General features: G+C 39.7%; 1 protein-coding gene across 7 annotated transcripts; it reads left to right on the top strand.

Moving 5' to 3' along the window:
- Positions 1-1,094: 1,094 nt before the first annotated feature.
- Positions 1,095-20,124, top strand: LOC123770488 (ovoinhibitor). Of its 7 annotated transcripts, none has more exons than XM_045762403.2 (10): positions 1,095-1,143; positions 2,488-2,590; positions 7,589-7,648; positions 7,930-8,076; positions 10,180-10,395; positions 13,548-13,691; positions 15,422-15,649; positions 16,557-16,697; positions 17,718-17,870; positions 18,654-20,124. In XM_045762403.2, the coding sequence occupies exons 2-10, from the start codon at positions 2,515-2,517 to the stop codon at positions 18,668-18,670; spliced, it is 1,182 nt and encodes a 393-aa protein (XP_045618359.1). In that variant the 5' UTR covers positions 1,095-1,143; positions 2,488-2,514; the 3' UTR covers positions 18,671-20,124. The 7 variants fall into 7 exon arrangements, with proteins under 7 accessions (XP_045618359.1, XP_045618357.1, XP_045618362.1 ...); XM_045762401.2 differs by having other exon boundaries at positions 7,927-8,076; XM_045762402.2 differs by lacking the exon at positions 1,095-1,143 and adding an exon at positions 1,310-1,331 and having other exon boundaries at positions 7,927-8,076.
- Positions 20,125-22,899: the final 2,775 nt, after the last annotated feature.

Below are 22,899 nucleotides of genomic sequence, written 5' to 3'. Positions count from 1 at the left end.
TATTGGAAGGTTCAAATTGCTGGTTATAATGTTCAACTTCAAGTATGTTTATTGAGACAAGAAAGAAATACATCTCAAAGGGATAGAGTAGCTTAGGCTATTTCTATCCCCCTAATGTGCGAGGTTACTGAACGGGGTGAGAATAGCTTGAGCTACCTCATCCCTTTGTGTGTATTTTACCTCAATAAACTTATTTCAATTTCAATTTCAATTTCAATGTGCGAGGTCTTCTTCCCACAGCTCGACTTAAAGACCTGCTTGTGACGGGACGTCATCGTCCCGTCACCTTCTAGTGTGCGGTCTGGTCAAACTACTTCAGCCACGTTATTGTGTCTCATCGCCTGCAATACAGATTTGTATCGATCGATTATTGTTATTATCATAACAATATTTATGGTATATGAGTTGCCAATATTGGTGGTGGTTGAGACAGGTGTGGCTTCTCCCCTGTGTAACCTTGGCGGCCGTGGGGTTCCCCAGGCGCTGCTCCTCTCATTCTCTGGGGTCACTGACGATTCACAATATCATTCTCTTCTGTGGTTCTCTAACTATTGTTGTTTATGCCGAACGAGGAGAATTCAGATGCAGGATTGTATACTATGATAGTGATTGTATAAATGAGTATTTTGTGTCTGGGTTAATTGAGAGATGATTGTGAGTTGAAGCTTGTGGATGTTACCTGATTTTTTTTTTAGGATGTTCATTATATAGGTGTTTGAAACTTGATATAATTTTCTCTCCGTCAGGAGATAATAGTATTTGATTTCTGTATTATTTAAGTAAATGTCAAATGAAAAAAAACCCTCCAACACTTAATATTTTATCATTGTTGCGCTAAACCAAATCATCTGACACAAATATATAAAACTACTGCGCATATGACAGTTGCCACTTACCAAATCAAAGCAGACCAGAAAGCACAATTCTACCATTATTGTTGAGTTTCTGACCCTTCCTCCTACTATCTCTTAAATAAATTGATAGACAGTGTAAATAAATTAATAAATAACATGCAAAAAAAAAAGATGCTGTATTGGGAATATAAAAATCTGGCATCTTCGTAAGAAAAACAAGTTTTTAAAGGTATGTTCACTTGCCTTGAAGTCCTCAGTCAGCTACCGGCGCGCGGGTTGACAAGTGCAGGTGAGGATTGAAACAAATTTTGCCGGTGAACCTGTTATTGATAGCCATGGATCCTAAATTTACCAGTTCTGACGATGTAAAGGTTTGACAGTACAATGTGGAGCTCTGAAACGCTGTATAGCTACTTGCCGACTTCAAAACAGAAAGGTGTTATATATGCCAGAACATAAAGATGAAGTGATAGCCAGGTTAGGTTGGAAACGGATTTGAAAACCTTCCTAATTAAGTTACTTATCTTCTTGTGTGGGCGTGATCTGAATCATTTTTATCATTCTCCAGAGATGTCAACATTTGTTTTTTTCACTTTCTTAAAGTTTCGTATATAATACAATATACATATATATATATATATATTCGTATATAATAATATATTCGTATATACAACTTCGGTCTCCACTTTAGTGCGCTTAGAAACACAACACTACTCTTTCTAAATCACTGATATCGAAGTTTTAACTTATGGTAAATTAGAAGAAACATACAGTAAGTTCCCCTCCTATTGTATGTTCCCTCTAACTTCCTTCTAATTTCTCTTCTAAGTTCTATTAGGAGGACGGATTGCTCTGTGGCTCATTTGAATACTCAGTTTCCACCCGTTTGAGTAGAATATATTGTGTGACCACTCAAACAGGTGGAAACTGAGTATTCAAATGAGCCACAGAGCAATCCGTCCTCCTAATAGAACTTAGAAGAGAAATTAGAAGGAAGTTAGAGGGAACATACAATAGGAGGGGAACTTACTGTATGTTTCTTCTAATTTACCATAAGTTAAAACTTCGATATCAGTGATTTAGAAAGAGTAGTGTTGTGTTTCTAAGCGCACTAAAGAGGAGACCGAAGTTGTATATACGAATATATTATTATACACTACATACACTGGATCTTCCTCACATGGACAAATATATCTTGAATATATAACTAAATTACTATATCATTATATTTTAAATTATCATATAATTATATAACTAAATTATTATAACATTATATAACAAAATTATTATATCATTAGATAACTAAATTATTATATCATTATATAACTAAATCATTATATCATGATATTAGCAATGCAGGTCCCTGCTTACATGTACCACTTACGGGCTATTCATGCCCGTGCCACCTCTTGGGTGGCTTAATCTTTATCAATCTGCTTACATGTGTCTTAGCTCTCACATCACTCCCGTGCCAGGTAAGTCCACTACGGGCTCACCATAGCCCGTGCTACTTGGAACTTGTTCCGAGTAGCTGAATCTATAACAACAACAACATGTGTCTTAGAGCTTCCTACGAGAGTGTAGGAGCCACTACAAGTGTTTCTGACTTCATTTTCTCTCGTTCCATCCTCAGGTGGTCCCAGAACGCAACGCACGAGCGATGGTACGCCTGGTGACGCCCTTCGCCACCCTGGTGTTGGTGACGCTGGCGGTGGCAAGTCCCCAGAGGCCAACGGGTAAGTCAAGGTTTTAGGTTTTACCTGTGGAAACCACTGCGCTATAATGAGGGTATATTCAGTGCGTAGTTAAGGTGCGCGGCTGGGAATATCCTGATTCGAGTCATCTTGTTGCTCCAGTTGATTTTTATCATATCAATAAGCAGTAAGAATAACAGAAGCAAGGTAATTGCAATGTGAAAGGGTAGATATTGACTACAGAGCCAATGTTGTTAAAGATTCGCTACCTGGAACAAAATGTTCCAAGTAACATGGGCTATGGTGAGCCCGTAGATAGTTATATTCTATAAAGAGCCAATGTTGTTAAAGATTCGCTACCTGGAACAAAAAGTTCCAAGTAACACGGGCTATGGTGAGTCCGTAATGCCTTTGGAGTGGTTATGTAGCTATAGGATGATTGTGAGGTCATGCGGGTGGGGAGTTATGAGGACAAGATAGGATTGCGTGAAGGAATGGCGCCCAACGTATTTCCTGTTGTACAATTGTATATCCTTGTTGTAATTCACGTTGTATTTACGGTTGAATGCATTATTGAATGTATTGTTGTATTTTCTATTGTTACCAAGCTGTTGAGGGACACCACCGGAGGCTGGGAAAGACCAGAGATGGTTGTCATGGTGAGAGATGTCTATCTCACAGCATCCTGGAAATAACCTTCGGATCCCTTAAGATCTGTTGTCAAAACCTGTCTTCCAAGACACTGTTGCCAGAATCTGTATTTCATGAACCAATGTTACTTTAGTTATTTCATTTATTTTGCACCCTATACTCATCCAGTGGGCAGTAGTGGAAAGGGTTATAGAGGTACATAATGGGCTCAGGGACTGAACCCCACAATTCATTTAGGTAAGCAAGTTACAATCTTAACTTGTGTACATGATTTGAGAGAGAGAATCAATATGGCTTAAGGCGTTGAGCTTTGCCTCACGACGAAGCTTGGGCTGATCTCTCATTTGCTTCTTGGGTGGAAAGGGAGGGATTAAAATTGGAAAGGGTGTAATCTCCCACGGTCCATCAATGTTGTAAAGCCTTTCTTCAGTAAAACACTGTTGCCATAAATAACTCCTTATTGAAACACTGTTGTCAGAACAACTCTTTATTGAAACACTGTTGCCAGAACAACTCCTTATTGAAACACTGTTGTCAGAACAACTCCTTATTGAAACACTCTTGTCAGAACAACGCTTTATTGAAACACTGTTGCCAGAACAACTTCTTATTGAAACACTGTTGTCAGAACAACAACTTATTGAAACACTGTTGTCAGAACAACTTCTTATTGAAACACTGTTGTCAGAACAACTCCTTATTGAAACACTGTTGCCAAGGCTGTCGTAGAACATAAAAAAATCCATCTTCGTTAAGAATGACTAACATTTCATTGAATTTCATGAGTATACTCATTTAATTACCCTGCAGGAACAAGCATTAGCTCTTGGGCCCTGGCATTTCAAATGTTGGCTGGGAATTCAGTGATTCCTGACCCAATAGAGTTCTTTGATACATTTAAACATAAGCATATTACTGGATTAAGATATATTTCCCTACACCTCTATACTTCATCTTCATGTCTAGATAGCGTCCATGATCTCTCTGTTTTTTACGTGTTGTACAACTTGCCCGAACCTACTTTGTCAAAAGGTATTTGTATTATGTACGTCGCGGTCATGTCTCCTGTTGTCTGCTTTTAGAAAGATCCGCTCTTAGCGTTCCCTCAAGTGCCGATCCGCTTCGTTGAGAGAGAGAGAGAGAGAGAGAGAGAGAGAGAGAGAGAGAGAGAGAGAGAGAGAGAGAGAGAGAGAGAGAGAGAGAGAGAGAGAGAGAGAGAGAGAGAGAGAGAGAGAGAGAGAGAGAGAGAGAGAGAGAGAGAGAGAGAGAGAGAGAGAGAGAGAGAGAGAGAGAGAGAGAGAGAGAGAGAGAGCTAGCTAGAGCTAGAACGAGAGTGTGAGAGAGAGAGAAAACAGATGTACAAACAAATACAAATTAATTAAATTACAATATTAGCTCTCAAACAATACAAAAACTAGACGAACTAGAGATAAACGCAAAAAATAAGATATCCGGAAAAGAAAGTGTACTATCACTTAGCATAACTTCAATAACCTTCAACGATGACATGGTAGTTTAGTTCCGGGGCTGACTGTAGGATGCAGTCAGCGCGATAAATTTACCGATCAATGCCAAACGAAATTGCTTAGTTTCCCCTAAAACTTATTGTCCAACTCTTTGTCCTCAGTAGTTTACACCGAAAAAATGAACCCTATGAACAAATTCACAAGGGCCGTGACGAGGTTCTAATCCTCGTCACGGCCCTTGTGGATTTGTTACATTACGCTATTGTGATTTAGGTGTGAAATGAACCCTATATTTTAGTATATGTAATCCGAGTTTACATTACCTAGGGTGTAAGCCAAACACAAAGCCAATGCAAGTATTGCAAAAGTGTATACAATTATATAGTGAATATATAATGACAGCATAAAACTGTAGTTGAACCTATTTTACAACAATATTGTAGTATTTATGATATAGTGAAACAACTAAAATCTTTGCATATATAATGTTATGATTGACAGCAATATAAGGCGACTATTCCCATTTAGTGTTTTCATACTTAGGAATACAAACCTTTCTTGCTCCTATGAACACGTGTATACATCCTGAGCATGTGCACATGTAAGCGTGTGTGTACATCCTGAGCATGTGCACATGTAAGCGTGTGTGTACATCGTGAGCATGTACACATGAAGGCGTGTGTGTACATCCTGTGTTTGTCACCTATGAACGTGTCTACATCCTGAGGATGTACACCTGTGAACGTATATACACACTGGGTGTATTACAGCCGGCTTTCCCAAGCCATGTTTAGCTGGATAGATAGATAGATAGATACGTTATCTATCAGTGCTTGTTTTTGTATATTTGTAGTTCAGTTTACACAGATTTACAGTAAATTGTTTACCTAAGAGAAAGTTATTTTAATAACAAGCGATATCTGTAATGATAAACTGTAAACTCAAGAATTTGAATTAGATTTAGAAGCTTCATTTATCAATTTAAAGTCATGATCGTTGTCAAAATCAGAAACAAAGTTTCATAAATTGTTACAATAATACCTGACCTAACAGGTTTACATCAGTCTTAATCAATGTTGACCAGACCACACACTAGAAGGTGAAGGGACGACGACGTTTCGGTCCGTCCTGGACCATTCTCAAGTCGATTGTGAATGGTCCAGGACGGACCGAAACGTCGTCGTCCCTTCACCTTCTAGTGTGTGGTCTGGTCAACATACTTTAGCCACGTTATTGTGACTCATCGCCTGCAGTCTTAATCAATGTTTACCTTTTGGTTTAAAATGAGTAGCATTTAGTTAACAATTTGAAAGGGGGTATAAAGTGGAAAATTAAAGTGTAGTTTAGTAAGTCGAACCTCCAATACTGTCGAACGTTTGACCACGTCGCCAAATAAAACCTAATTTTCAGTAACTGTGCCCCCCCCCCCCCCACACACACACCAGAGGGGATAAACTAGTTCATCTCAATGTTTGCTGATGATGCACAAATTGTGAGGAGGATTAAGACAGAGGAAGATAGTATGAGGCTACAAGATGACCTAGACAAACTGAAGGAATGGTCCAACAAAACCACTCTAAAGTTACTACTAAAGTTCAACCCAAGCAAGTGTAAGGTAATGCAACTAGGCGGTGAAAACAGGAGGCCAGACACAGGATACCGAATGGGATATAAAATCCTTCATGAAACGGACAGAGAGAAAGATCTAGGAGTTGACATCACACCAAACCTGTCTCCTGAAGCCTACATCAAAAGAATAACATTAGCGGCGTATGCGAGGCTGGCTAACATCAGAACAGCCTTCAGGAACCTGTGTAAGGAATCATTCAGAACCTTGTATACCATATATGTAAGACCAATCCTGGAGTATGCGGTCCCAGCATGGAGCCCGTACCTTGTCAAGCACAAGACGAAGCTGGAAAAAGGTCAGAGGTATGCCACTAGGCTAGTCCCAGAACTAAGAGGCATGAGTTACGAGGAAAGGCTGCGTGAAATGCACCCATGTCGCTGGAAGACTGGAGAGCTCGGGGAGACATGATCACTACCTACAAAATTCTCAGAGGTAAATTGAATGGGTAGATAAAGATAACCTGTTTAACACGGGAGGTACGCGAACAAGGGGACACAGGTGGAAACTGAGTACCCCAATGAGCCACAGAGATGTTAGAAAGAACTTTTTCAGTGTCAGAGTAGTTAACAGATGGAATACATTAGGCAGTGATGTGGTGGAGGCTGACTCCATATACAGTTTCAAGTGTAGATATGATAGAGCCCAATAGGCTCAGGAACCTGTACACCAGTTGACAGATGAAAGGCGGGACCAAGGAGCCAGATCTCAACCCCCGCAAGCACGACTAAGTGAGTACAACTAGGCGAGAACACACACACACACATTACGGGCCTCACGGCTGAGTGGACAGCGTTCTGGGGTCGTGGTTCTAAGGTTCCGGGTTCGATCTCCGGCGTAGGCGGAAACAAATGGGCAGAGTTTCTGTCACCCCTGATGCCTCCTGTTCACCTGTACTGAGGCTGAACCTTCAGATTATAACCAGTTGTCGTGGCTGAACACTCCTACGCCCTCAGAATCTAACGCAGGTTTAACATAGTCCTCCCTCTACTTCTTCAGTAACTAATAAATGGACAACAAAGACCTTTCACAGTCTTCTCAAAGAGAGATATATGCACAGAGATATATTCAGTTTCTTGGTGTATACACACTGAGAGTTTAGTTCTGGACTCTGTTCAGGACTAAAGTATACTTGTTGGTTGGTCAGTAGGCTGTTGTGGTGGTCTTAATTACCCTCTAGAGGTTGATAGGCCTTAATTACCCTCTAGAGGTTGATAGGCCTTAATTACCCTCCAGAGGTTGATAGGCCCTAATAACCCTCCATTAAGCTAGCCTTCCTCTCTTCTCTCCCTCCAGATCTTCTCCCGGAAAAACTGGATAAACTCAAAGAAATTTTCGAAGCCGTTACAAATACAGGTAAAGTATTGCATGCGGGATTTGTTCCAGTATTAGGCTCAAGGCCTATCAACCTCTGGAAGAATATTAAGGCCACCACATTAGAATACTGACCAACCAGCATGTATACTTTATTCCTACAGGTGGCATGTATATTCGTCTGATATTACAGGTAGAATGTATAGCCATTTGGTCGTACAGAAAGCATGTTTATCCATGTTTACATACTGTGTGGGCACATGGACATGCCAAATCTACTCTCTAACGTAACTCCTGAACTGTTGTGTGTCTTCCTGCAGGAGGAGGAGGAGGCGACTGTCCGGACGATTGCCCGGATACCGTCAAGCCCGTTTGTGGTTCCAACAGTGTCCTGTACCGCAATGACTGTTCCCTCGCCAGGGTCGCCTGCAGGGACCCGACTCTCTCTAAGCGCAACGATGGACCTTGCTGTGAGTACTGACGAAGGCGCCTAACAAGAACTTTATTTTAATTTTATTTTAATTTATTTTATTTACTTTATAATTGTATTTTTATTTATTTAATTTATTTATTTACTTTATTTACTTATTTTATTTATATTTATTTGCATATTTATTTTATGTCTTTATTTTAATTTATTACGTTGTTGCTATTTGTTCATATTAAGTTAGTTGCAGGACTTAAGTGACAATAACATGATTGAAAGTTAAATACCCAACCCACACATCAGGAAAAAAAAAAGGATTTGACGATGTTTTGATCCGTCCTGGATCACTTTAAGTCGGGAACTGATTAGGCTTCTGTTCTAATTAAATTTGTATTAAATAGGAAAATTAAAAAATTTAAGTGACGTGATTTGGTTAAATACTTTTTCTAGTTAAACCTACACGAGCGCCGGGCTTGCATAACTAGGTGCTGTTGCAGGGAAGATAGTATGTGAAATGATCGCTTAAGAGATGGCTGTGATTTGAGAATCAAGCTGATCCTGTCCTTTATTTTCCATAGAATCACTTTGATTGCGTTAGATCCAATAACAGCTTCGAGGATTGTAAAATAAATATAAACTGATCGATGATTTTGGATTGGCAGAGGCTGTTGCATATTAGCTGTTCTTTTTGGATTGTTTTTTGTCGATGCTCTTTAACAGTGATCTTAAGAACATAAGAACAAAGGTAACTGCAGAAGGCCTATTGGCCCATACGAGGCAGCTCCTATTCTATAACCACCCAATCCCACTCATATACTTGTCCAACCCGTGCTTGAAACAATCGAGGGACCCCACCTCCACCACGTTACGCGGCAATTGGTTCCACAAATCAACAACCCTGTTACTGAACCAGTATTTACCCAAGTCTTTCCTAAATCTAAACTTCAAGATGGTATCTTGTGGTACCATCTTGAGTACAATCGTTCCAAACAAGAAAATGAAGTCACTGGATAGACCTGTTGTTTTCCTAATGATTAAGAACAAATGGAAAACGACAAATCACTTTTGTTTACCTGGATGATCGGGTAAACGGAAGACCTATTATGACCTGCTTAAAGTACAACATCTTTTTAGACTATATTGGCAGCGTTTAAAATCGCCTACAATAGAATTGTGGAGTCCTGAAGCTAAACTTGAATTAGGACAGGGTTGTGGGCACCTCGAGAGAGAGATTACCCCTCACCCTAGGCGTGGGAATGAGTTGATCAAAAAAACAATGGGGTTAATGTTACTTTCTGATAATTTAAATGCACAGTAGCAGTCCTAGGCGTTCAATCCCCGACCGTCCAAGTGGTTTGGTACCATTCCTCCCCATCCCGTCCCAGATCCTTATCCTGATCCCTTCCCAGTGTTAAATAGTTGTAATGAATGTGCAAGTTGTGTAAATGTGCATCTTTTTGTGTGTGGATAGGCAGGCGAGAGGGTTAATCAGTAGACAAAATATTGAAGTAACTTGCTAGGCAGGATCAAGTATAACATTTGAGGGTTTATGGCCCATGCTCTATGATATGAAAAATTGGTTTACTGAGAATTATATAAATTATATATAAATGTAGTATTTTCCCTAGTAAATTGATTGATGTAAATATGATCTTTATATTTCATATTATATAACAAAGAAAAAAATTCCTCGTACATATTTTATTAACTGACATTGAATTTTAGATCAATATTACGTTTTCTACAAGTACTGTCACTCTCCATTCAATCACCTGCCACCCTCATCTTGAGGTTATCTTCAGATGATTTCGGGGCTTTAGTGTCCCCGCGGCCCGGTCCTCGACCAGGCCTCCACCCCCAGGAAGCAGCCCGTGACAGCTGACTAACTCCCAGGTACCTATTTACTGCTAGGTAACAGGGGCATTCAGGGTGAAAGAAACTTTGCCCATTTGTTTCTGCCTCGTGCGGGAATCGAACCCGCGCCACAGAATTACGAGTCCTGCGCGCTATCCACCAGGCTACGAGGCCACCTAAATATATTATATATTATTACAAGATTTACTGTTCAACACACACACTAGCCCAAAAAGCAATTACATGCCAGCCACCTCTATAGATTCTTAAAACCAACTTTTAATTTCACCAGTTGCTACGCAGTCACCTCCGACCGGGTCTCGCCCAAGCGGCGGGTCGACGATAAACGCTTCAACACAGTGTAGAGAGGAGTGCACGAAGATATACATGCCGGTCTGCGGAACTGACGGCAGGACTTACAACAACAAGTGCATCCTGGAGGCGGAGAGCTGCAAGTCCCGTAACTCTGGTGGGAGAGGCATCGGGATTGCTGCAGAAGGCGTTTGTAGTAAGTGAAAAAGAGAGAGAGAGAGAGAAAGAGAGAGAGAGAGAGAGAGAGAGAGAGAGAGAGAGAGAGAGAGAGAGAGACATAGAGAGAGAGAGAGACATAGAGAGAGAGAGAGAGAGAGAGAGAGAGAGAGAGAGGGAGAGAGAGAGAGAGAGACATAGAGAGACAGAGAGAGAGACAGAGAGAGAGACACAGAGAGAGAGACACAGAGAGAGAGAGACAGAGAGAGAGACAGAGAGAGAGAGAGAGACATAGAGAGAGACAGAGAGAGAGACAGAGAGAGAGATAGTCGAGCTGGTAAACTGGTGGCAGGCTTTCCATATTTTAATTGTATTCAACTATCTTAATTCCTTTGTAGCTCGACAGCCGGTAAATTTGTTAGCCGTTTTCAACGCATGATACGATGATTTAGAAAGAGCGTTGTTGCTTTATGAAGCAACTGGGTAACATGATAGATGTGGGATCGATGGAGTATTTAAAAAGTTATAATATTATATTATATATATAAATGCCCTTTGCAGTGTCATTTATTCTCATATAGTCTCCGTGGCGCAGTGGTAAGACACTCAGGCGCTTCGCGAGCCGGGGAAGATTGAGTGGGCACCAGTCCTTAACTGTAGCTTCTGTTCACCCAGCAGTGAATGGGTACCTGGTTGTTAAACGATTTGGCGGGTCGTATTCCCAGGCCTACGCGCTCGCGAAATGACGGTCGAGTGAGTTACCACTGCGCCACAGAGAGACTGTCCGTGCTGTGGCGCTTGTAATTATTGAGAGCAATATCGTGCATGAACTCATATATCTCTTAATGCCACTCAACGCGAAGGGATTTTTTCCTGAGAGATCAATAAATATTAACATTCAATTATCACTAAATTCAATTATCACTGGATTGTATTCAATTATCACTGCATTGAATTCAATTATCACATTTAATTATCACTGTAACTTGGCTTTCTACATACTATTGTCTTGTGTTCTATCTCAATATTAAACGCAAGCCACATTGCTCATGAAATATATATATTCAAATATTACTAATAATATAATTGCCAGGCGTGTAAATCCGTCCCATAATAATAATGAACACTAATGTACTAGAACTCTGCAATAATTTTGAAAGCCCTTAAAAACGTGCAGCTTAATTTTTTTTTGTTATTACATATTTTCCGGCAAGCACAAATAGAAGACAATTTCATATTGTACTGTCAATGTCTAGATTTCATATTGTGTGTCTTTAATTTAATAAACACTAATTTATTAAGTGTTTACATCGACACCAGTTATTCAAATTCCCCTCCCAAGAACCGCTAATTGTCCTCTGATCACTAAACAGATATTGTATTGAATTTATTGAATAATAAAGTATTGAATGGACATTCATTGACTTTTCTCACTAAAAAATAACCTCATTTCACTTTTGTAAATAAAAGCTGCATTATCAGATAGCGGCTTTAATCATGGTAAAGGAATATATATATAAAGGTATAACCCCGGTATACTGTGTATGTTCACAGAGTTTACTTTAGTCCTAGATTATGTCCAGGACTAATGTATACTTGCTGGTTGGTCAGTATACACTTGTGGGGGCCTTAATATCCCCCGGAGGTTGATAGGCATTAAGCCCAACACAAAGATAAAATAGTTTGTGCTACATATTGCATTTTTGGCCCGTTTTCTGTGATTAGCAACGAAAATGTATTTTCCTCTAAATCGCATCAAAAGTATTTTCCTATATGCCGATTAAGTATGTAAAAGAGGAAATAATAATAATAATAATATCTCTCGGTGTACATATTCTTTTGTGTGGTAATTATCACAACAAAAGTGAAACAAGTAAAGAGTCAGACTTCTAGATTATCTAACTTGCCCCGTTCCGATATATTGTTTAAAATTTTATTGTGATAAAAATGCATTTCCTATTTAACTATTCATGCTGGTTCCTTAGTAAGCTAGTGTCGAGGCCTTACCATAAGAACATAAGACTGAAAGTAACTGCAGAAGGCTTATTGGCCCAAACGAGGCATCTCGTATTTATATCCAGCCAATCTCAGTCTAACCTACGCTTGAAACAATCAAAAGGACCCTACTTCTATTATGTTACGCGGTAATTGGTTCGACAAATCAACAACTCTGTTGCGGAACCAGGGGTTCGATAACAGCCTTTCAGAGGATGATGAGTCTTAAGCCCGACACCAAACCATGGAAAGAATTTGTAAACGCTCTAATGCACTAAACTGATGGCTTATAAGATATTTAGAAAGCTCAGAGGTGATGTGGTGTATAATGGAGAAGTCATTAGGTTGAACACCTTTTCATAAGGCCAATAACTGGTTGGGTGACTTCGCGGATTGCCGCATTCCTTGGCTAGTAGATGCCGCCAATAAGCAACCTCTGAGTACCGTTGTCTGAATTTGACTTAATCATTATCTAACGGTGGTAGACGAGTGGAATGGGTTGCTAGCCATCATAATTGAGACAAATGGTATAACTACCTTCAAAAATAATGTTTTAGATACATGGGAATGTGGCGTTGAATCTATAATGAGCAAAGCCCACAGTGAACTGAAAGACCAAACTGCGTTGATTTCTATGTCTTAGGCCCTAAAGTTAATGGGAAACTTAGGTATTTTTTGACCAGAGGTACTAGTAGTGTCATCCCATTGTTAATTGTAGCAGGTTTCCTGAGATATACAGTTTATTTTCTTCCATAGCTGATGTTTATATTCTCAAACAATTGTGTGTGCTACAGGCGCCAGTGACTTGGCCAACAAGTTACATGTTGACCAGACCACACACTAGAAGTTGAAGGGACGACGACGTTTCGGTCCGTCCTGGACCATTCTCAAGTCGATTGTGACTTGAGAATGGTCCAGGATTGTGACTTGAGAATGGTCACAATCGACTTGAGAATGGTCCAGGACGGACCGAAACGTCGTCGTCCCTTCAACTTCTAGTGTGTGGTCTGGTCAACATACTTCAGCCACGTTATTGTGACTCATCGCCTGCAACAAGTTACATGTTTCCTGACACCCCAGAAACGCTATGCGTACTAAGAGGCTTTACAAGAACTTATGAACTATTGTATATATAAATCTAATACAAATACTAATTACTTAAATCACAATTCCTAAGTCTGTATTATTTTCCAACAGAAAACGACACTTGTCAAACCAACTGCGGGGACTCGTACCAGCCTGTGTGTGGCACCAATGGTGTCACCTACAGTAACAGATGCGAGCTGACAGCTGCAGCCTGTAGAAATGCCACTATCAGCCAACGATCTGAGGGAGCCTGCCGTGAGTAGACCTATAGAAGGCTGTAATTTTATATAAAGTATTTTTTTCATATTAAAAATATCTAAGTTACTGTTCAAAAGATTGCACTATGCAGGGATAACTATTTAACACAGTGTGTCACTGAATAGTCAAGAATACCAGGATATCGTTCAGGATTCTAATATAAGAACAAAAGTACAATGTCCAAGGAATCAGTCACTGATACCTGGTTGATACCTGCTTGATGGGGTTCTGGGAGTTCTTCTACTGCCCAAGCCCGGCCCGAGGCCAGGCTTGACTTGTGAGAGTTTGGTCCACCAGGCTGTTGCTTGGAGCGGCCCGCAGGCCCACATACCCACCACAGTCACTGAGGATTCTATATTTGGACAAATAACAAGGAAATTGTATTATAAATCATCTCGTTTAGCTTGAATAACAGCCGTCTTAAGTATTATATGAAGGTGAGTACACACTTTGACACAAAGATTGTTCCCCTTTTTAAAACTCGGCGCCACATTCGCTCCGACGGGGAGCCGGTCGGCCGAGCGGACAGCACGCTGTACTTGTGGTCCTGTAGTCCCGGGTTCGATCCCAGGCGCCGGCGAGAAACAATGGGCAGAGTTTCTTTCACCCTATGCCCCTGTTACCTAGCAGTAAAATAGGTACCTGAGTGTTAGTCAGCTGACACGGGCTGCTTCTTGGGGGTGGAGGCCTGGTCGAGGACCGGGCCGCGGGGACACTAAAGCCCCGAAATCATCTCAAGATAACCTCAAGAAGATAGCTCAATGTTACATTCTTTAAGTACCTTGGCAAATACCTCGTCTGAATGCGAAAACTTGCTGGACGTGAGTTCAAAATTCAAAAATGTTCAAAATTCAAAAATGTTCAAAATTCAAAAATGTTCAAAATTCAAAAATGTTCAAAATTCAAAAATGTTCAAAATTCAAAAATGTTCAAAATTCAAAAATGTTCAAAATTCAAAAATGTTCAAAATTCAAAAATGTTCAAAATTCAAAAATGTTCAAAATTCAAAAATGTTCAAAATTCAAAAATGTTCAAAATTCAAAAATGTTCAAAATTCAAAAAATTCAAATATTTATTCAGGTAAAGTACATACATACAAGGTGAGATACAAAACGTTGATGGATTTATAGATAGCGCTATAGATGGAGAGTTCAGAGAATTTAGTACATTATTTTATTGACGTTGTGAACGCTCGAGAGGGCGGGGTGAATTTGGATGCCTTTTTGATGAGTTTCTTAAAATTGTTTGCTGTAATTACAAAACCCGTCTTGTGCCATCAAATAATGGTTCAGAATGTGGTTGAACAATTGTAAACGCTGATTTTTTTTTTTTATCTTATAACAATTCCACAGCTAAAGTTATTTTCACTGTCAAAAAATATTAAAATTGTATTTCCGGAGCAGTGTAAGAACTAGGGGCCAGATTCACGAAGCAGTTACGCAAGCACTTACGAACCTATACATTTATTCTTAATCTTTGGAAGCTTTGTTTCCAATTATTAAACAGTTAATAAGCTCGGAAGCACCAGGAGGCTGTTTATAACAATAACAACAGTTGATTTGCAAGTTTTCCTGCTTGTAAACTGTTTAATAAATGTAACCAAAGCCGTCAAAGATTGAGGAAAGATGTACACGTTCGTAAGTGCTTCGTGAATCTGGCTCTAGGATAGTATTCCTTCAACACTTTATCACAAACTTTGAAACCTAAATATTCCTCTTTCTCCTCAGCACCGTCAACCTCCAGAGTGCATTCCGTCACCGTCAGTTCAGTTCAGGTTCCTCCTATTCCATCCGCTCCTGTGACGACCGGCCCGGACTGCCCGGATACATGCAACCCAGGATTCCGGCCTGTGTGTGGCTCGGACGGTCAGGTATACGGTTCGGAATGCAAGCTGAATCTGGCCCGATGCAAGAACAGCAACCCGTCGCTAGTCAAGAAGAATGACGGAGTCTGCAGTAAGTGTCAGTTAGTGTGGGAGATGAAGCTCGTTTTCTAATCATTACAACTGTATACTGTTAAGCGTAGACTGCATAAGGTTCTTTAACAGTTCCAGAGATGCATTCTGGGAAGAGTCAGTAGTTTGAGCTTGCGGAGGGGGGATGGAACTTAATATAAACCTAACATATAAACATACACAGGCTGGTTGTCCCCCGACAAAACGAATTATGTTTCAGCGTCAACTGAATAATGCTAGAAAACTGCTACACTTTGAGGATTACTGAACACCTCAAATTACGCGTGAATCTAATTAAAAGTAACAGATATCAGGCATAAGCACATTTTCTTCTATTCTTATCGGCAGCGTTATGACTGAATAACCAGAAGACAAAAATAATTGGGTGAACGTGTATGAAACAGGAAGGAAACCTCCTGACTGCGAGAAATGCTCTCGACAAGAGTGAACGCTCTTCGTGTTCCAGTTAGAATTCTAGAATAGCAGTGGATTAGTCTAGAGTTTATTAGTAGCACATCACAGAATTAGCCTGTGGATTATTCTCCACTGAAATTATTAAATAATCTAGCCAGTGGATTATTACATTTTTTTTTACATTATTTAATTTAAAATGTGATATATTTTAAATGTAATAATTTCAAAATTTTTTGTGATTTTATTTAAGTTAAATTATTTTAATATGCAAGATTTTAATAAATACAATTTATTACTAATTTTAAAAAAACTATGTGTATGAGCTTACTGAGCCAAAAATTCTGAGCTAAATTCTTAATTGAGAAGCTACATTATTTGAAATAAAGTCAATATATCCCCTCAAAAGTCAAAAGTTACAGAGAATTTTACTGAACTTCAGAGCATTTACCAAATCAAAGAAAACTGAAAGATTATGTTATGTTGTGTCTCTCCAGCCAAGGATTGTAGTATCGTCTGCTACGAGGATGATGAACCTGTCTGTGGCAGCAACAAAGTTACTTACATCAACGACTGCTTCCTGGCCGTTGCTCGCTGCAAGGATCGTTCCATCTCCAAGGTTTCCAACGGCGCATGCAGTAAGTGATCACTGCAGTATTTACAGGAAAAAATCTCCAACAGTATGTACTAAGTCCTCAGTACTTCCAGAAAATATCTCTAACAGTATGGAGTAAGCCCTCAATGCTTACAAGAAGACCTTGAACAACTGATGCATCAAGCTCTTTCCAGAGGGTTTCCAACCTTCTGTACATTAAATCCAGTTCTTAATATTATGGAAGACACGATTGCCTGTAGGTCTTCAGTTCCGTTAGGTAAGTCTATAATGATCCTTACAGAAAGCCGTCAGTTCTGCCACAAGTCTCTAACGCAGGGAGACTTCCATACTGTGTGTTGGTCTATGGGGAAGTATGTATAATCTTGCATTTAAATCATAATGGTTATCCTCACTCTTGGTGGATTTTTGGTTCATCAATAGGTTGCACAACAGTTCTGTTAAATGAACAAATCCACAAGGGCCGTGACGAGGATTCGAACCTGCGTCCGGGAGCATCCCAGACACTGCCTTAATCGACTGAGCTACGACAGGGTAAAAAGAGTTGAAACCGAAGTTCTACTGAACTTACTGGATCCCGTAATTTGATGCATGAAATGGATCATTTGATGCATCACGTTAGTGTGATCTCTGTGTGTAACAGTTCTGTTGTTGACGAGGTAGCTGGCGGGATGAGCAGGATGATAAATTTTGAGACTAGTTTCACACAAATGTGAAAATCATGCCCAAAACCTTTGGGAATTTGATGTGGGCTGATAAAGCCTAATGATACGGATGATAAACTCCGTCCTCTCGAGTATTCACATGACAGAAAATGGGGCACTAAAATTTTCGAACTGAACCCTAGACTAAAAGCGTTCATGAGAGCCGCTAGGACGTATATCCCGTTATTTGTTCACATGGGATTTTGACGTCAAAATGCCGTGTACTCTGTGAGATGACGGGTTGCAACATCAGCAACATAGACAACAAAGCTAGCAATAACGAAGTTGATAATGATACATTCAAATCTACCTGTTGTAATCCGTGTTCACCCTCTCACCAGACACCACAGTGCGACCCGTGTGCGCGCTACAGTGTGACGAGGTGTCCAACCCCGTGTGTGGCAGTGACGGAGGCACTTATAACAACAACTGCCAGCTACTGGCCGCCAGCTGCTACTACAGGGGACTCATCAAGCTCTATGACGGCCGCTGTAGTAAGTATACCACTTGTGTGACGGCCGTTGTAGTTTCATAGGTTCGTGACGGCAGCTGTAGTATGTGTCCCAGGTGTGCGACGGCCGCTGTAGTAAGTATACCACTTGTGTGACGGCCGCTGTAGTTTCATAGGTTCGTGACGGCAGCTGTAGTATGTGTCCCAGGTGTGCGACGGTCGCTGTAGTAAGTATACCACTTGTGTGACGGCCGGGTTAGTAAGTATACTACTTGTGTGACGGTCGCTGTATTAGGTATACCACTTGTGTGATGGTCGCTGAGGTAAGCAGTCTCCACTGCGATAAAGTGTCCGCTGTATTACGGTTGCTTCATTAAGTACCCATGAGAAGATGGTCAATGCAACTGGTGTCCACTGCATGATGGTCAATGTTGAGAGTGGCCACTGAATGTTTACTTAAGTCATTAAACTGAAATAAATTAAATTCATTGTTAAACTGCTTTAGTTTTGTGTTTGGCTTAATAAGTCCTAGAACTGTGTATATACACCAAGAAACTGCATACATCTCTTTGTATTAATATAAAAATTGTAAATTTCTATAACTTTGGAATTATACCACGACTGAAACAGTATAGTATAAATAGTACACATATGCTAAAAGGTTGTATTTCAGGAAGTATCAGGATATATGTGAATGTAATCTTGTGAAAAAATCATATTTTTGTTTTAAATATTATTGAAGTTTCCGTATTTAAAACAAAAATGTACTAATATTTGTGAAATCAAATTTAAAATTTATTTTAACTTTGCACTTTCTTCACCCTAGAAGCTAACAGCAAGTGAAACAGCACTCTGCAAGGGCTTCAACACCGGAGCACCTCCTCCGAGCAACACCCCCAGCACAGTATTCTAGCAACCTCCAGTTCAGCATCCTAGCAACCTTCAGTCACAGCATCCTAGCAACATACAGCACATTTTCCTAGCATGATCCCTTAAGCAAAATTCTGCTGTGCTGTCAGTCTCAACCCTCAGTACAGCTTTCATTATGTCGCATGATTATTGTTGCTCTCTAGACTTGGCCTCTTTCTCCTTGTATTGAATAATCGTAGATGTAGATTGTAGACACCTCATTCTTCTTCGCATAGGATAATCGTAGATTTAGATCAAAGACACACCGCTTTCTCTTCGTATAGGATAATCGTAGATTTAGATCGTAGACACACCCATTCTTTTAATATAAGATAATCGTTGATTTAAATCGTTAAGTTTGTATTACTCTCAAAACGTCACTCGTTCCTGTTAGTGTGCGACCTAATATATTTATCTCAGTTTTTATAAATAGTTATGTTTACCCTCAAAATTATTTGTTTTTAAATATATCATCATTGTGCCAGCCAATTTCTATCATGTTCTGTCTGCCTGTCACACACAGTGTCTCTGCCTGTCTAAAATATCTACCTACTTGTCTGTCTCTTTCTGTCTCCCCCCCTTCCTCTTGATACAACACCAGGAGACTAGATAATAATCCCCTCCCTCTACGTTCATTCCAAGAGCCAGATCCGCCATTCTGTGACTTCTTCTGTGCAGACAGCAAGAGGGACCTCGTCTGCGGCAGCGACGGCAGCACCTACCACAACCACTGCGCCCTGATCGTCAGCGCCTGCCGCAGGGGTCAGCAGGTTGTTAAGATCGGCAGCGGCCCTTGTCCCAGGAGTATCAAATTGGGTGATTCCATGTGGACACTCAAAAGGCGTTCGGATCTTGGCTACAGACCGGCCTCTGTTAGGCATCAAGGCGTTTGAAATTGGTCAGTGTTCGAACGTTTGTCTTGCATTCGAACGCTTGATTCGGATGTTCCTCGTGTGTTTGATCAATAGATATACAGGTGTCTGGCTGTCGTTGTAACGTTAGGTAATGACATTAAATGCATTCGAACGTTATATACAAGCGTTCGAACGTTAGATACAGGCATTCGAACGTTAGATACAGGCATTCGAACGTTAGATACATGCTTTCGAACGTTAGATACTTTCAACTGGGATTCGAACGCTAAATACAGACGATTATCTGGCGTTCGGGATGTTAGATGACAGTGTTCGTTTCAAGTTGGAACTCTTAGCGAGGAGGCACCTAAGATTATCACAGCGGGTGTGAGGACTACTTAACTCTTATGACTTACGATGAGGAAATATATTAACCGAGAATGAAATAGAAACGCGTTTAAAAAAGACCAAAAAATCTGAATAACGATGTCAAACCTTAAGTTTTATCGAAGGAATAAAGATCATACAAGTAAATATTTAGATAAAGAAGTATCAGTTACCCTTATTTGTGTGTGTATATATATATATATATATATATATATATATATATATATATATATATATATATATATATATATATATATATATATAATATATATATATATATATATATATATATATATATATATATAATATATTTATACATATATATTATATATATATATATATTTCATTCACTACTGTCATCGGGGCTTCGAACACAGGACCACAAAAGCAGTAGCCTGTAGCTCTACCCACTACACTACTGAACACCCACAATATGGAAGGATGTCAACGATATCCAACTGATATCCAACTGCGATCTGAAGCCTTCCCTGGGGTGTCACGGATGTGTAGAGGTACAGGGTGATCCAGGCCCTTACAAATATTAAGACCTTCAAATATTTTAAATACTTGAAGGTCTGAATAATTTTCAATTGATTTAACTGAAGCAATTAGTATTATTCAGCAAGCATTCAGTCCTTTGGAATGGAAGTACCCAAAATTGTTAACCCCTGGGTGGATTACTTTTCACTGTATAGAATACTCTTTAATACCGAACTCCTTATCAAAAACAGCCCGAAGCCGACGGAGAACCCCCTACAGCAGTCAAGCGTTGTATACATGTACACTTGCCCCCACGAAGGATGTAACCTTCAATCTAAGTACATAGGTAGGACGTCGACCAAGCTGACGAGGCGATTGACATGCCATCTTCAATCCGGTGCCCCCAGGAATCACATGAGACAAATACTCTTTAAATGCATAGTGCATAGATTACCGGCATCAGTGTTGGGGAAACCTTGACAATTGCATTTTCTAAGACATGATCAGTTTGTAAAGACTTTACTGGTGAAACTACATCTCACGTCTACTCTAAATTTACACTTAGAAACGTAATTCATAAGTGATTTGTGCAAATCATGAGAGTTATGGCTGGAGCAAACAGGTGAATAGCCGTAAAAAACGTGATTACAACTACATTGGCAAAACATATATGATATGAAATTATAATGAAGAGAATGAAATTTGAAGGATAACTAATGTAAATTGATACGTCTACGCCTGAGAACTTCATGTAACCCTTACCTCCGTATGCAGGTTAGGTCAAGGTTCCAGACAGAGAAGTCTTGAAGCCTTTGTGACCTGCTAGGCATTGTTTAGTTAGTTTAGTTCATTTATTATGCACCCCATACCCATCTTGTGTGCGGTAGTGGAAAGGGTTACAGAGGCACATAATGGGCTCAGGGACTGAACCCCACAATTCATTTAGCTAAGCAAGTTACAATCTTGATGAGCTAGTTACAAAATTCAATATAAGTCATCACATCAACAATGGGTTCGAGATAGACCTCAAGTACAGGTTCTAAATTAAGCAACTGACATATGTGGAGAGCTAGTGTCACAATTTTGAAGGTTATGTTCCATACACATCAGTATTGCACGATTTATCAGTTATCTGAGCCTATATATCACCTACTTGATAGAAAGACAAGATTGGTGATGAACTGAATACCAATCAACCGAGTGAGTGTTAATCAAGCAACCACAATGATTTACTGATGGACCAGCAAGTATATTTTGCAGTGTTAGTCGTGAAGAGGGAGATACGGATGGGCTTAAGGCCTATCAACCTCTAGAGAGTAATCAGGCCACACAACTACCTTAACTGACCAACCAGCAACACTAACCCTGAACATTGTTGTCCAGAGCATAACTTAGTACATGAACACTTAAGTGTAGGGTACAGATATGACGTATATAATCCTTTTGCGAAAAAGAAAATGGATTTGATTTGATGTTGGACTTACCGCCTATCAATCTCTAGAGGGTTATTAAGGCAGAGGCATAATTTACAGGCCAACCAGCAAGTACTTTTCATCCTTAGACATTGTCCAGAACTAAAGTAGAAGTTCTAATAAAGTAGAACTATAGTAGTAAAGTTGTGCAATCCTTTTACACCAAGAAGCATGTTATACCTCTAATTTTATATATTACTTTAGAGCATCTCTCTCTCTATATATATATAATCTCTGACTGAGGAACAAGAAAGGAGTTGAACAGAGATACAATGTTGATGGGAACAGATTAGACTGAAAGTGGCTATATTTTGTTTTGTTTTGCCATGTAGGGCATTTATTGTATGTTTGTTTTTAGTGATATTTATGCATTTGTTTTTTGGCGTGATGAGACATTTATTAAAATTGTTTAACATTGTATTGGTGATTTATTTTTCTTTACCTTGCCATCGGTATTTTGTAACCCCTTGAACAGTAGGTGTAATTCGAAGAGAATGCACAACCACGTAATTGTTGCAGAATGTGTGCTTTGCAACGCGCTCGTGACTGCAATAAGCAATTATCCGTACAACATCCTGGAAGAAAATTCTCTCCCCCCATCCTTAAGTGAACATAACCTCAGCCTCCTTAAAAAAGCACCACCTTGACCTATTCAACCCTATTACATGTGCCGTTGTTTTAATAGAGACTTTAGCTTTCATGACAGCAGTACGTTGGGTATGAAAACAATCGGTTCGAGGGTTAATGATATTGATAATTATTCCATAAAAAGTACATTCATACACAGGCAGAGAGAAATACATTACAACATACATTCATACAAAATGAGAAATAAAAATCAACATACACAATGAATTACAAGCAGCAAGTTGAAAATTAATAGTATATACCATAATTAATACACAACAGTATGGCATACCGCGCCTCTCAGTGTATCTACACTTCAGGGAGTACATTAGACCTGATTGAC

The sequence above is a fragment of the Procambarus clarkii genome, chromosome 46 (assembly GCF_040958095.1).
Source record: "Procambarus clarkii isolate CNS0578487 chromosome 46, FALCON_Pclarkii_2.0, whole genome shotgun sequence".
In the NCBI taxonomy this organism is placed as follows: domain Eukaryota; kingdom Metazoa; phylum Arthropoda; class Malacostraca; order Decapoda; family Cambaridae; genus Procambarus; species Procambarus clarkii.
This window is presented reverse-complemented; position numbering and strand designations above follow the sequence as displayed.